The following is a 13,353-nucleotide window of genomic DNA, read 5'->3' on the forward strand; positions in this document are numbered from 1 at the left end:
TAGAACAAAAGGGATCCGGAGAAGAAGAACTCATCCTTCGATCTTCGCTGCAATTCTCCTCTTCAACCTCCATCATTTCCCCATAATGCTACAAAAATATTCTCCTTGCATAGAGAGAGATGCATCTTTGTAAACCATATTTGCATCAAGTCTTTTGCAGAGACGAAGACCTACATAAAGGGTGTCCAAATGAGCTTTGGGGCGACAATGGGCCTTGCTGGTGTACACTGCAATGGAACCCTAAATGAGAACAACTCTACAGAAGGCATGATTCTACCAATATTTTACCTCTAAGAGCATCTCCGACGGGTGATGTACTCTACATCACCAAAAGCAATTATATAGCACGTGTTTTTAGGTTTTTTCAGTTTTTACATCGCCTGAAAAATTTCTGCTATTCCAGATGATGTAAAATAGGCCCTTAGTGTTCTATATTTCACAATTGCAAACATATATGATGAATATGATGAAACAAATGTCACACATATGATAAATAACATATGGATATAGATCTTAGTTTGTTCATCACACGCATATCATCAAATTCAAGCATAGCATAGTTCGACAAGCATAGCATAGTTCAACATAGACACAAATATACGCGAAGTTCGACAAGCACATAGACAAACACCATAGTTCGACAAACACACATAGAAAATAGAAAAGCCACTCATGGCTCAATGAGGACTGTGCCTTCATTGCCTCCATTGCTACCATCTTCTGTTGGTGTCTCTCCTCCATTTTCATCATCCTCGACATGGGTGTTGTTGGAAGGAATGCCACCACCCATGGAAGCACCCATGTCTTCACTCATGAAAGCTCCCATCCCACTACTAGCATGGAAGGCGTCAAATGCTTTCCACGGCCACCTGCGGCCTTCTTCTTGATCTTGCAGGGGCAGGCGCGGATGCCGCTGACGCTGGCCTCTTCGAACCGGCCGCCTTGGGCTTCGCTATGGGTTGTTTGGTCCTTCATGTCAGCTGCGCCACAGCGACGAAGTTCGGCACATTGCTGGTGTGTAGCGCCGAAAAAACCTGCCGGCAGAAGGGGAGCGCTATGGTTTGCAGTTGCGGCTGCACTTGATTTCGACGGGAACTAGGCAGCGGTAGCGGACGACTGGGACAGATGGGTCTTGGGAGTGGTTGAAGGCGCCATCCATGGCCAAGATTCAGCCAGGGACGAAGGGGTCGAGCATGGGTGGGGGCTGAAATACGACATGCGATTGGAACTCGCGCGACCATCGATTTGCAACACGGCACCCCCAGGTGATGCAATTTGCATCACCTGTTGCAAATTATACACCATGTTGTAAAAAAAAACTTTTGGTTCTTTTTGCATATACATCACCTGTTGGAGCCCCTTTTTATTTCTTTTTTGCTCAATTTGATGTATATGACAGTTTTTTCTACATGATGCTCTAGTTTTGTTTTTCCTCCGAACAGGAAAAACAGTTGCTGTATTTTTTGCGACCCCAACTGAGACGCGGATCCAGATATTATTGCTTTATTAGTGATGCATTTAAGACGCCATTGGTCTGCTAATCTTAACGCAGGCCTAGCGACAGCTGTACAGTATTGATGACACGATTTAGAAAAGAACGATGACAAGTTTAGTGGTTTCACTGTAATAACCTGATTAACACAAATGCAGCCTATAAATACATCCTATATTTCATGTTTCGATGATTTTTTAACCATTCTATATTCATCAAAGGTAACCGTAGAGAGACAAAACTGCGCAACTCCAGAAAGTTGTTCACATTTTTTAGCAAAATCGCGACGAAAAGAGGATCCATGAAATCCAGATTGGAGATATAACGATGAGATAAGCCTGCAGTTTGATCAGACTCTTATCATGGTTCAACAGATAACAACAACAATCATGATGGATGCAAAATACTCACCAACCAGGATGTGATCAGCTCACTTGCTAAACTTCTACTATATCTGTTGGATCGCATTGCACCTTCGACATGCATTTGGACCTACAAATATAAATATGACGAATGAGTTTCCGGATCATATGACGGAGTCTTATGTTGTGTAATTAGTCAATTACATCACACGAATATGTAGCTCAATATCTAGCTCGTAACCTGAAATTGTAGAGCTACAACTGATGAACTGAATATAAACGTATTCCAGATGTATTCCTTCCAAAGTCAATAGTACACGAAAACTGTATAATTTACCAGCGTACATATAATTTCTGCACAATACGAGGCCTTCATATTGTTTGAAGAAATTCATTCAAGAATGACTTGAATTTGGAAACCAGAGTGCATTACAAACTATGAGATGTGAGCATAACTGAAACTTCTGTCGAGAGATAAAAATCTTTAGGCAGCCACGCGAACGTACTGTGCGATTACTTATGTGTTTGATCGTAAGTGACAACTTGGTCCCAGATGCTAGGGGGCGACTTTTACCCAGGCCATTGTGCGGGTAACAGTCCTACTCCTGCCTTTGAGCCCGTGCATTGCTAGAAAAAATACCTAAAAGGGCAAGGAGTTATGGCCATGGTATGGGATTGTCAGAAGAGCCTTGGTGTGCTGTGAACGTTATGTGTGGTTCTACTGATCAAATGAGAACGAAAAGAAAAGGATGTCAGAGAAACTAAAACAGCCCTTACGATCCATCAGTAAGTTCGAAAAAGACATAGTTTTGAACTTTGAAATGCATGTTCGGCAATATGGAGGAGATGCGGCATGAGGACAATGATCGAGGAAGAAATATGGTAGGAGGAAGGGGTCTTTCATTGTGTTATAGCAAGTAAAATTGCTCGGTCATACATGCCACGATACAGATCAAGGAGCGTTGGTCCGATGGAGGAAGCTAAAACCTAGAGCAAGGCTTTGAGTTGGAGTGGCGTCCCTCATTTCTTTATTTGTGCAGATTGCAAAAAATGTTGGTCCCAGTAAGAGTAAGCGTATTAGTTTTCTTTGGTGACTTTTGCTATGAATAAAATAGTGCATTTGGTTTTCTGGATGTCTTTTGCATGAGGTGGTGATCCCATGTGTGAGGATGATTGCATTTGTCTACTTGTGTCTTCGGTAGGTAGTGGCCTTGCGGGTCCCACATTATATTCTAGAAGTAAAAGTTGAGGGTGAAGCCACCACCAACTACAATCTTTATAAGTAGGAAGGATCATATCGGAACAATGTACAAATGTGTTCACAAGGATGAACCCGGCGAGTTGGATGGGGAACTCAACAGGTATACATGATCGAAACTAGGCGAAGTGCTCTAGATCAATACGGCTTCCGTAGGGATTCCCTTGCACCGATGAACCCTTCGACTACCACAAATCCAGCACATGGTACCGTGAGGAGACCGAGCAAGGAAAAACTTTGGGAGAAGAAGGTGAGGAAGCACTACCAGGCACCGATGAACACTTCGACCACCACGAATCCAGCACATGGTACCGTGAGGAGACCGAGCAAGGAAAAACTTTAGGAAGGGATCTCATTAAAAAAGTTAGTTCATTTTTTGAACTAAAAAGGGTAGAGGGTACCCTAATGGTGACCCACTTGCATCTATATCTGAAGGGATCTCCTCCTGTTCCTCCCTGGAACACCACCGCCTCAACTCCATCTTCATGGATCCACAGAGGAAAGCAACGAAGAGTTATGGGTAAACCTCCAGATCACAGCGCCACTTCACTGGTTGCCCATGATGCCACCTTCGAGGAACTAAGGAGCAAGATCACAGGTTTACCTTCAATCTTTAAGTCCGTCCACGACTAAGAATAAATAACTAGGCATGAAGATTACAAACGACAAAATAACAACGATTTATGGTGAAATATCCAAATGTAGAACCATGTGAAACACACTAGAAGTAACATAAGCTGGGCAGCTGAATGGTTCATTGCAATTCCTTTTATTAACTTATTATGCATATGCTGCATCACTGTTGTTTCATGGGTTTGTTTTCGTGACTGAATGCTACTATGTGTCCTTTCTTCACATTCTGAGAAAAAACAGGAAGCATACAGCTAACCAAGTGATGAAATGAAACAATTCTATTAACAATTATGAAATAGATTTAGAACATTTAAAAAACATGCAAGGTCAACGTATATAACTCAGGTAAAGGAAGAAGCTGGCACCTTATGGTGAAATTTTTGTGCTGATAAAATGGAAATCCTGAATTGCTTATAAGGAAGAGAAATGCATGATCTTGAGATGGATCCACCCAAGAAGAAGACATTAAGCCTCTCAACATCAGCAGAGGACTGGTGCCGTATCGCTTTGTGGAACCGGGAAGCCTAGAAAAAATAAAGGTAATTCAGAAAGCATGGCACAATTCCTGGACAAAAAAAGAGCATGGCACAATTCCCGGACAAAAAAAAGAGCATGACACAAAACTATTTTGCAATAGAACACTAGTTACTGCTAGCCCTGCACTACTACTAGAACAGCAACAGTTAAGTGTTCTGTAACTGTATGAGCTTAGAATACAATACGAGTGACATAGTAGGGTGTTCAAGGTTATCCAACAATTTTAACAAGTTCTATCTTAACAGTATGTTGTCTATCTTTGATGCACACAACTGAGCACATGCAGTTTGCGCCTCATGCTTATTAATGTTAGCAAAGCACGTGGGGGGGCAGCTAGCACATATATAGTTGCACAGAAATGCAAAACTAGTCGACTAGGCACCTTATGGTAGCATCCGTTCATTGCTTCAACAAAATTTCTGCAATGTTTATAAGTATAAGAAACAGAGATCCTTGAGTGCAATGCCACGGCAAGAAACATTCTGTGTAGATCAACATTCCTGACATACTGCACATGGAAACGTCAAGAAACAACATAGAAAAATTAGAATAGGAAAATGTCTTGTCAAGACATGATATATAAGTACATAACTACATATGATTCTCATTATAGCTGGATTTTTTTTTTTTTTTGAGATGGAATGCTGGCAGTCCATTAATTCTGTTAGGCAGAATAGCCGTACATGGCCCTGGTAACTATTTGACGCAATTCAAAAAAATTTATCAAAAATATTACAGTGCATCAATTAACTTGTTGAAAGGCATCATTTTCCCATAAACAGAAAGTTTCGTAAAGCTAGAAAACTACACACTAAGTTTGTCTTCCACAAAACCATGCTTGCTTCAATATGAGGTATTAAATCCCCACATGCTTAAATACACATGTGATCTCTATTAGAGTATACTAGTAAATGGCACATGCCACACACGTGTAGAGTCAAGGATTATTGTGAAATTCACGTTGTGGGAGGGATGTGATGGCTATTTTATTTAGTATATGCTATTATATTGTCAATGTTCGTTAAACTCTTTTATCGAGTAAGATCCATGCATGGTTGTGTCTTGCATCTTGCATCTTGCGTCTTGCGTCTTGCGTGACACTGGTAAATGTGCTAATCTCACGACGTTTATCGACAAATTGTGGAATTGCCCATCCTCACTCATGCGACATTTTTGTAAGTGTGCGGGGCCTTTGTGTCATAATTTAAACTATCATGAGTGGAGTCACGCAACTAATTAATTAATCAATGATTGATTGTAAAATATAAACGATTTCATATTTCTAGCCATGCAAATTTGGTTGACCACTATTTAAAATACTAAGAAAAAAGATACTAAATTCTCAAATGTTAGTCTTAGTTGAACTTAAAATGAACTAAATTGAGCAATGGAGAGAGTAAGAATACTCATCATTACAAGTCAATTATTCAACCAAAGAATTTGAATTTGAGCACTCCATTGACAGATACGCAAAAAAGAATTTGAATTAATAATAACAAAGCAAAGGGAAAACCAGGGTCATTATATTTGTTAAAACAAATTCATGTGACAAATTAAAAGCAATTTGGCAGCACATAACACACTTTTATTTTACTTGCCATCTCTGATTTTTTTTTTGTGTCATCGTACTCTAATCTCACGCTGCACCGTTGTATATGGTTTTCTCTCTAGATCTCTCTCATCACTTTTTTCTAGAGTCTATCTCTCATCATGTTGCCTGGTAACTTGGTACTCCTATAACCATAGGTCTCAGACTATCGCGTCAGTTTGCCAGAAATTTCTAGATAGCGATGGAAGCGTGTGGGGCGTGTACTTCGTAGTATAGGACTTCTAATCCATCTCCTACCTTATTTCTAGAATATGCCACATATTAACTGCCCAAGGCTCAACATAACACAACACATAACTCCCTTTTTTCATAATCTATCAATCTCCTTGTCTTCACAAACTGTGACATCCTAGCGCAAGAGTTAGAAGGGTTAATAGTACTGCCCATACAAACAAGATGCATCTTCTTTTCCGTAAGCTCGCCTCCTTTATTGGGATGGGTGACCTCTAGTGAAGTTTCCAGGGGTCTGCATGAGTGAGGACTAGTGCGTTGGAAAGACTTGTATTGCTTCATGAGACCAGTCTAGAGCGGGCTAGTGCGGGTCAGGGGCTCGGACATGTGGGACATCTGCCGGCACTGGACGTCTACCAATAGTAGTTCTATTTGATTCAAGGATGTGAAGACAGTTTCAATCGGTTCAATGGAGCCTTGTGTATTTTTTAATAGAAACTTATGGTTGTATGGCAAGGCCGTACCTCGTTCTCTCCGTTAAACGAAGTCACATGTGGGGATGAAATATCATATAAAGAGCTCTGCTCTTGAATTGACAATAGCAACTTTTGGTGAAGGGAAAGCAGGTACTATCTCTCGGTTTTCATCACCCACTTGTGTTCATAGTTTAAAAAACCAGACCGGACAGCCAGTTGAAGCAGAAAAACCCGAAACCGGAGACCTGACCGGTCTGTTAAGCGCACTAGACGTCCCTGCCACCGAACCTGAAAAAACCGGTTAAACCGACTTGTTTTCGCTCGAACCGGTCAAACCGACTGGTTTGGGTGAGCCAGACAGTTCGCTCTCTATCCTACAAACATCCCTTGTTTGAATTGTTTTTTTGTGAAAAATACAGGGGCAAATCTGGAAACGAGAGTTCCTCTAAGTTTTCCCCCAATCTCCAGATTCTGCCCCGCTCGCCACCGTCAGTGACAGCGAGTACAGACCAACGAGGTGCCGCCATGGCCGTTTCAATCCCGCCGGCGCCGGTCGAGACGAAGCTCGGCTGCACGTGGCACCGGCCGCCACTCGATTATCGCGGTCACCTGTCACCGACGCCTCCTGTTGCTAGTCCCGCGTGGCCCCAACTCCTACGAGGTGTTCTACAACTCCTGTACCCGAGGAGGTGTTCTGCAACTCCTGTATGTGACAAGTTGTTTAGCATCTCCTGTGGACCTGTCCCGACACCAGCCGCTGCACTTCGCCAGCCACCAATGTTCTGCACTTCTGCATCTCCTGTACACTACGAGCTGTTCTTGATGTGTTTATGCAATTTTTCCTGTTGCTGCTTGCTGGCCCGTTGGTTGCCTTGTTGCTGCATGTGTGCGTGTGTATGACAGTATCAGTATATCCTCATATGTACAATTCTGCATGCATTGTGTATGACAGTATCAGTGTATCCTTGTATGTACAATTCTGCATGCATTGCTTACTTCCATTGCTTTGCTATTGCTAGCATGATTTTTGCTACTCCCTCTAATCCATAATAGGTGTCGTGGTTTCAGTTCAAATTTGAACTAAAACCACAGGAGACAGTACTTTAATATGTAAATAATTATGTCATACATATTTATTTGTTTACTGCAACATTTAAGAGTAAAAATATAGTATTTTATATCTTAAAAAAAAAAACAGTGAACCGGTGAACCAGCGGTTCAACCAGTAACAACCTGAACCGAGAGCCTCACCGGTTCGATCACCAATACTTTTTAAAAACTATGCTTGTGTTACTAAGGTAATAGCAATGAATCGAAGGAAAATGGGAAGAGTCGATTCCCTTGCTTGTAGTTTTGGTCCAATTCCGTGTATTTAATATATTTAAGAGTGGTTAGGAGAGGATCAATGTTTAGTCGTAGGCCCAGTTCACCAGGTTCTACCACTATTTGGCTCAGAAGGAACGGTAGCTATATGCTTAACACATGCAAATCGAACGCTGTTTTCTGGGAGCTAGGCAGAAGCAAAAGAGGCTAGTTGTCTCACCCTGCTTCAAAACTAAAGGGCAGGACTACGACTTTGACCTATCGGTCTCCGTTTGCTGGAATCGGAATAGTTGAGAACAAAGTGGCAAATGGGTGGGTAACGCGTGGGAAACTGCCAAACAATTCGGTGGAGCGTGTGGTTTAGTTCAATAGAACGCGTAAAACCTTACCAGCCCTTGGCATATGGACAACAAAACCTGTCATTAACGGGATGGTGCCGACTTTCATTTAGGTGTTGCATGGCTGTCATCAGCTCATGTCGTGAGATTTATGGTCAAGTTCTATAACAAGCGTAACCCTTGTTTTGTGTTGCATAGACATGCACCTAAGGAAAAATTGTCACTGAAGTTGCCAACCCTACTACTTGCTTGAGTGCCAGTACGTAGCTGTGCTTTCAGAAAATTTCACTATTGGGAGCCGGTGCCTTTCGAAGCACTTTCATGTGTGAACCAAAGTCATCTTGCCAAACTCAAGACCCATGGGAACCTAGCTATAGTAACATCGAAGTACCAGTGAGCATGGAGGTTTGGTTAGGGTTGGTTACGATGGCATCGAGTTGGCTGCGGAGAAAGGCTCGGCATGAAGACCAGACGCCTGGTGGTGTGGTATGTAGTGGTATGTAGTGATAATAGTACGCACCCCGCTCCAAAACAAAGAAAAAGGTGTTTGTCGCACTCACGAGGGACTGCCAGTGAGATACTGGAGGAAGGTGGGGATGACGTCAAGTCTGCATGGCCATTATGGGTTGAGCCACACACGTGCTACAAGCCTACAATGGCAATGATAATGGGAAGCAAGGCTGTAAGGCGGAGCTAATACAGAAAGATTGTTTCAGTTTGGATTGATCTCTGCAACTCGGGAGCATGAAGTTGAAATCTCAAGTAATTGCGGATCAGCATGCCACGGTGAATATGTACCCGGGCCCTGTACACACAGTCGTCACACCTGCCCATCACACCCTGGGAATAGGTTTTGCCTGTAGCCTTGGACCAATCACCCATGACTTCTGTGTACCACTAATGCTACAAAGGCCTCTACAGGAAAAAATACTATGAGCTTCAAAAAAAAAAGGAAAAAATACTATGGATTGGACCTTTGAACCAAAAGAGGTCTATAGTCATGGAAACCCTCTGTTGATGACGGTCGTTCCAAGTGTGTGTCTTGAAGCATTCGAAGTAGGCTTGAAGACGTATGGCCTCAGTCGGGTCCGATAGTTCCCATGTATTTCCAGAAGTACTGGATGGAGGACTTGCTTCTCCTTACTCTCCCCATGTGTGTTCCTTCACAGCTGAACAAAGAAAGTGACCATCCATTGGATACCATTGTCCTTTGCCACGTGAAGTGGACAGGCCTCAAGGAAAAGATTGGCATATTGTTGTAGAGCTCTAGCTCAAGCCCTTGTCATGTAAGCAGTACGTATGAGTGTCCAATGGAGGTTCTGGTGCCTGGTGGGAGAACTTGTTGTAGTACGTGTTGAAGGGTCCAACTGAGCTTCAAACATGGACATGGGAGAAATTGGTGTAGCACTTGACATGGTATTGTCCGTGGAGCCTATCGTATCACTAGATCTTGCCTGCTCGACAAGCATGTGTAGCCGTCTCAGTGTGGCAAAGGGGTCCTCGAATGTAATGCTTGGCCATGTCCCTGGCCTCATGTTTGTTTGCTTTGTTGGCCGCATGGCTTGATGTCCCTTATGGTGTCTGGGGCTTTGTTTGGGGAGTATCTGTCCACGGTGCTCGTCGCCCTTTTTTAAACTCAACAAGATTCAAGACAGAAAAAATATATATTTTATTCTTCAACAAAAGACCGGTTCACACCTAAGTTATTTAAAAACTCCATACCACTACTGTGCATGTAGATTGGAGTTTTTTTCGTGAATCGTGTAAATTGGAGTTGAGCTCGACGATGTAGCAGCTATTGTGTGCATATGGATGCAATCATCCATTATAATAACACTATTTTATACAAACTGCGTAAGTACCTTGAGAACTATCTCTTTTGATGACAACTTGTAGGGATTCTCAGATAACCTCCTTGCATAAACTTGTGAAGTCATCGTCTGCATTATTTTCAGTCAACAAATGAACAGTTTTGCAAATAATGTCCAGCAAAAGAAAACAAATCATGAATACCTTAGTTAACACAAATGCTTGTTCAAATTGCCGAATTTGGATCCATTGCTCTGCAATTATATTGTCAATCTGATTTGAAAAATAGCAAAATAAACGTGGTCATTTGGTCGTTTATCAACAGGCCTAGTAAAATACATAAATACTGAGGTGATCGAACATGTGGATAAAGGTATATCAGTTCACTGAATACACTCTAATCTAGTTCTGTAGATAAACTATTAGAGAATGTAGCGCAGCCCAAGTTACCCAACCACGCAATTTATTTTGCTCTTCAAGTAATAACCATGATCGTCTAACTAACGAATACCATTTGCACGTTTCCTCTCACTCCATTCCATAACAACTGGCTCTAGGTAAATATGAGATGTGGCAGTGGCGATCTTAGACAGCAGTGACTATTGAAATGTCAAGGTGGAGGCAACAGACTGGTGAAATGCACAGGTGGGAAGGGGCTAACTACGATTTCCTGCCAATGCTAGCTCCAGTTTGAATTGTTTGCATATATATTTTCATTGTAATGTCATGTATAATTCTTAATCTCTCATTTAATAATATGAAAAAACAGGTAACAGAGTTTGTGAAAACAAGTTATGTAGTTACCTAAGTAGTTCTTACAGCTACAAATAGACACTCCAAATTTAAGTAATAGCATTGATGTGGGTGTTATAATATATGCATCAGGAAGCATGAGTGGCAAAATATAACCTAGAAGTGGTATACACAAGAACATCAGTCAGGGCATACCTTTTTCACTTCTGATCCCAGGAACTCTACCCTTTTCTCGGCATCAATTGCCAGTGATTCTATGCTGTATGCAATTTCGTTTATCTTTCTGACCTCTTGCTGCAGGACTTGCAACTGTAAAGCATACATGCAATGAGTTGAATAAACAGTTTTCCTACGTAAGTTCACTGCAGCTGCCTTATGCATTCTATTAGTATAAAAATATTGTGCTGAAAATGTGTATATGATCTTAGCCAGCTTTCAAAAATGGCCAGCGGAACAGACGCATATAATTATCTGTAGTATACCATTTTATCCGTAAGAACCACCTTCATGTGGGTACTGGGAACATACACATCTCCCAGTTCCTATCAATTTTTAAACCAGAGAGAGAGAGAGAGAGAGAGAGAGAGAGAGAGAGAGAGATGTACCTCATCTTCCATCATATAAATGTTTCTTTCGGAGTAGAATTTGCTTTGGAATTTCTGTACACGGAGAGTGTGGACATTAGTGCATGCAAGAAAATCATGCAAGTTAACTGCACACATCATTTGCCAAGAAGATTCCAGAAACAAGAAAAGTTATCATCCCATTGCAAGTATTTCTATGTGAACACAAAAACATCACAGTAAGTGCTCAAGAGTGATGGTTGATGGTATCAAGCACAAGACAGACAAATCAAATTAATTGATTTATCAAATTCTCATATACATGGCACCTGAAGACTACTTGAAATTTTTAATGTCGGTAGAAAACAAATAGATTATGTTGAGATCTTATTGTTTCAAAAACTAGCACACTAGAATATCTATCTATCCTTAACATTCATAAAACAGTTTTGAGAAGAGGTGAGTGTTTTGGCTCCGTGTCCAACTAGTCTCATAATCTCTACCAATAAACATAGCATGGGACCTGTGTCTGACACAATATCCAAACACGATATCCCATTGAAACATGGTACATCTATTATCTAACTTACACACTAATAAAATGATTTTCATAAGATATAACTGCACATGTAATGTTCATCTTTTAAAGTGACACTGTCTACGTGGTTGCAATTGCACACTAATTCAACAGCTCTGGTCGATCTACATACCTCGGAACTCTCTTCTTCATTCATTAGAATCTGGGTGTCATGTTCCATTGCTTCTATGAGTTTGTTGTCTCCTTCCAAACTGAAAGGTTTACTCCTCAAGTTCTTTGTGTTTTTCTCCAAAATAGATTCTGTGATACGTACATTTGTAAAGATTGAGGATAGTACATTAATCAATGAGAATGCACAAAGAGTTCAAGTGTAAATAAATTATCATTTTTAGTACAGCTTGGAAGCTTGTGAATTGCATTCTCGGAGTAGAAATTAAAAGATAAAAGGCCTAAAGATGCATAATTTGTAAACCACTATATAGGTTTGAGAGGGTGACAAACTAAATATTAAGTTGAATTTTCTTTTGCACCATAAAGCATAATCAATTAAATTGTGAAACACATAATAATCAGAACTATAAACTGAAAAGGATATCTCGTTTGACATATTGCCATATTGTTTGCTCCAAGATTCATGAGGAAACCTACTTGCTAGAAGACTTCCTAGGAATTAGAACCAGAAATATAACTGCATGGTTTGAAAATCAATTTAAACTGGAACTTCCGAAATCCAGTGGTGTATGTCTTTCTTATCATGCGGTTTGTTCCAAATGCATGGACTATCTTTATAATATAAAATTCTCCAAGCTCTCAGATTTGTACAGAGCAACAGTGTATATAAGAGACAAGCCATTTTAAACTTGCTTCTATTCTGAAATGACACTGAACCCCGAGCAGGGAGAAGGACAGCATTTAGTGACAGCACGAAAATGCCTCACCCAAACGCGCGAGCTTGAGCCTGAGCTCGCCGATCTCCGACCGGAGGGCCTCGGCTTCGGAAGCGAAGCTGGATTCTGCATCGGGTACGGCGCATATGACGGTGAGAAGCGCCGCCATGGTCAACGCCGCCGCGGCGGAGCGGACGCGGTGAGCCCTGGCGCCGGATGGGAAGGTGGGGATGCAGAGGCCGAACGCGAGGGAGAGCAGGCGGACGGGGAGGAAGAACACCAAGGTGACAAGGGGGGCAACCCCGGTGGCGGCCATCGTTAGGGTTTTAATCCGGCGAGGGTTGACAGACAAGGGGAGCGGACTCTGCGGAGGTTTTGTCACACTGGACACAGACGAAGGAGGGCGGCTGAAGGTCGGCTGACCCGGATGACTCTGACCAAACCCTCCTAGGTATATAGCCCAGTAGAGAAAAATAACCCCAGTAATTTTAAAAAAAAAATATAGCATCGTTCAAAGAAAAAGTATTTTTTAAAACAAGGCAAGAATTGCTATTTTCATTGATGAAGAAGAAGCTGGCCGATTTATTAGCGGAAAAACCATCCA

The 13,353-nt window shown here is 41.7% G+C and overlaps 1 protein-coding gene across 1 annotated transcript; it reads right to left on the reverse strand.

The window, feature by feature from the left end:
• Positions 1 to 1,601: 1,601 nt before the first annotated feature.
• LOC127299565 (uncharacterized) lies at positions 1,602 to 13,147 on the reverse strand. The gene is made up of 10 exons (XM_051329540.2): positions 12,801 to 13,147; positions 12,035 to 12,162; positions 11,367 to 11,420; positions 10,957 to 11,070; positions 10,213 to 10,281; positions 10,062 to 10,139; positions 4,665 to 4,790; positions 4,111 to 4,269; positions 1,904 to 1,984; positions 1,602 to 1,830 (listed from the first exon to the last, which is right to left on the reverse strand). Exons 1-10 carry the CDS (start codon positions 13,063 to 13,065, stop codon positions 1,765 to 1,767), a joined length of 1,140 nt encoding a protein of 379 aa, XP_051185500.1. The 5' UTR covers positions 13,066 to 13,147; the 3' UTR covers positions 1,602 to 1,764.
• Between the last annotated feature and the right edge of the window lie 206 nt (positions 13,148 to 13,353).

The sequence above is a fragment of the Lolium perenne genome, chromosome 5, assembly GCF_019359855.2.
Source record: "Lolium perenne isolate Kyuss_39 chromosome 5, Kyuss_2.0, whole genome shotgun sequence".
NCBI lineage: Eukaryota > Viridiplantae > Streptophyta > Magnoliopsida > Poales > Poaceae > Lolium > Lolium perenne.

Bases quoted from the DNA above. Each gene is read 5' to 3' on its own strand.
- LOC127299565 (XM_051329540.2), bottom strand. From the start codon at position 13,065: ATGGCCGCCACCGGGGTTGCCCCCCTTGTCACCTTGGTGTTCTTCCTC. The intron at 10,282-10,956 runs GTATGCCCTGAC...TTTTCAAATCAG, and splicing joins TGGGATCAGAAGTGAAAAAG to ATTGACAATATAATTGCAGA. The intron at 10,140-10,212 runs GTATTCATGATT...AAAATAATGCAG, and splicing joins AAGCATTTGTGTTAACTAAG to ACGATGACTTCACAAGTTTA.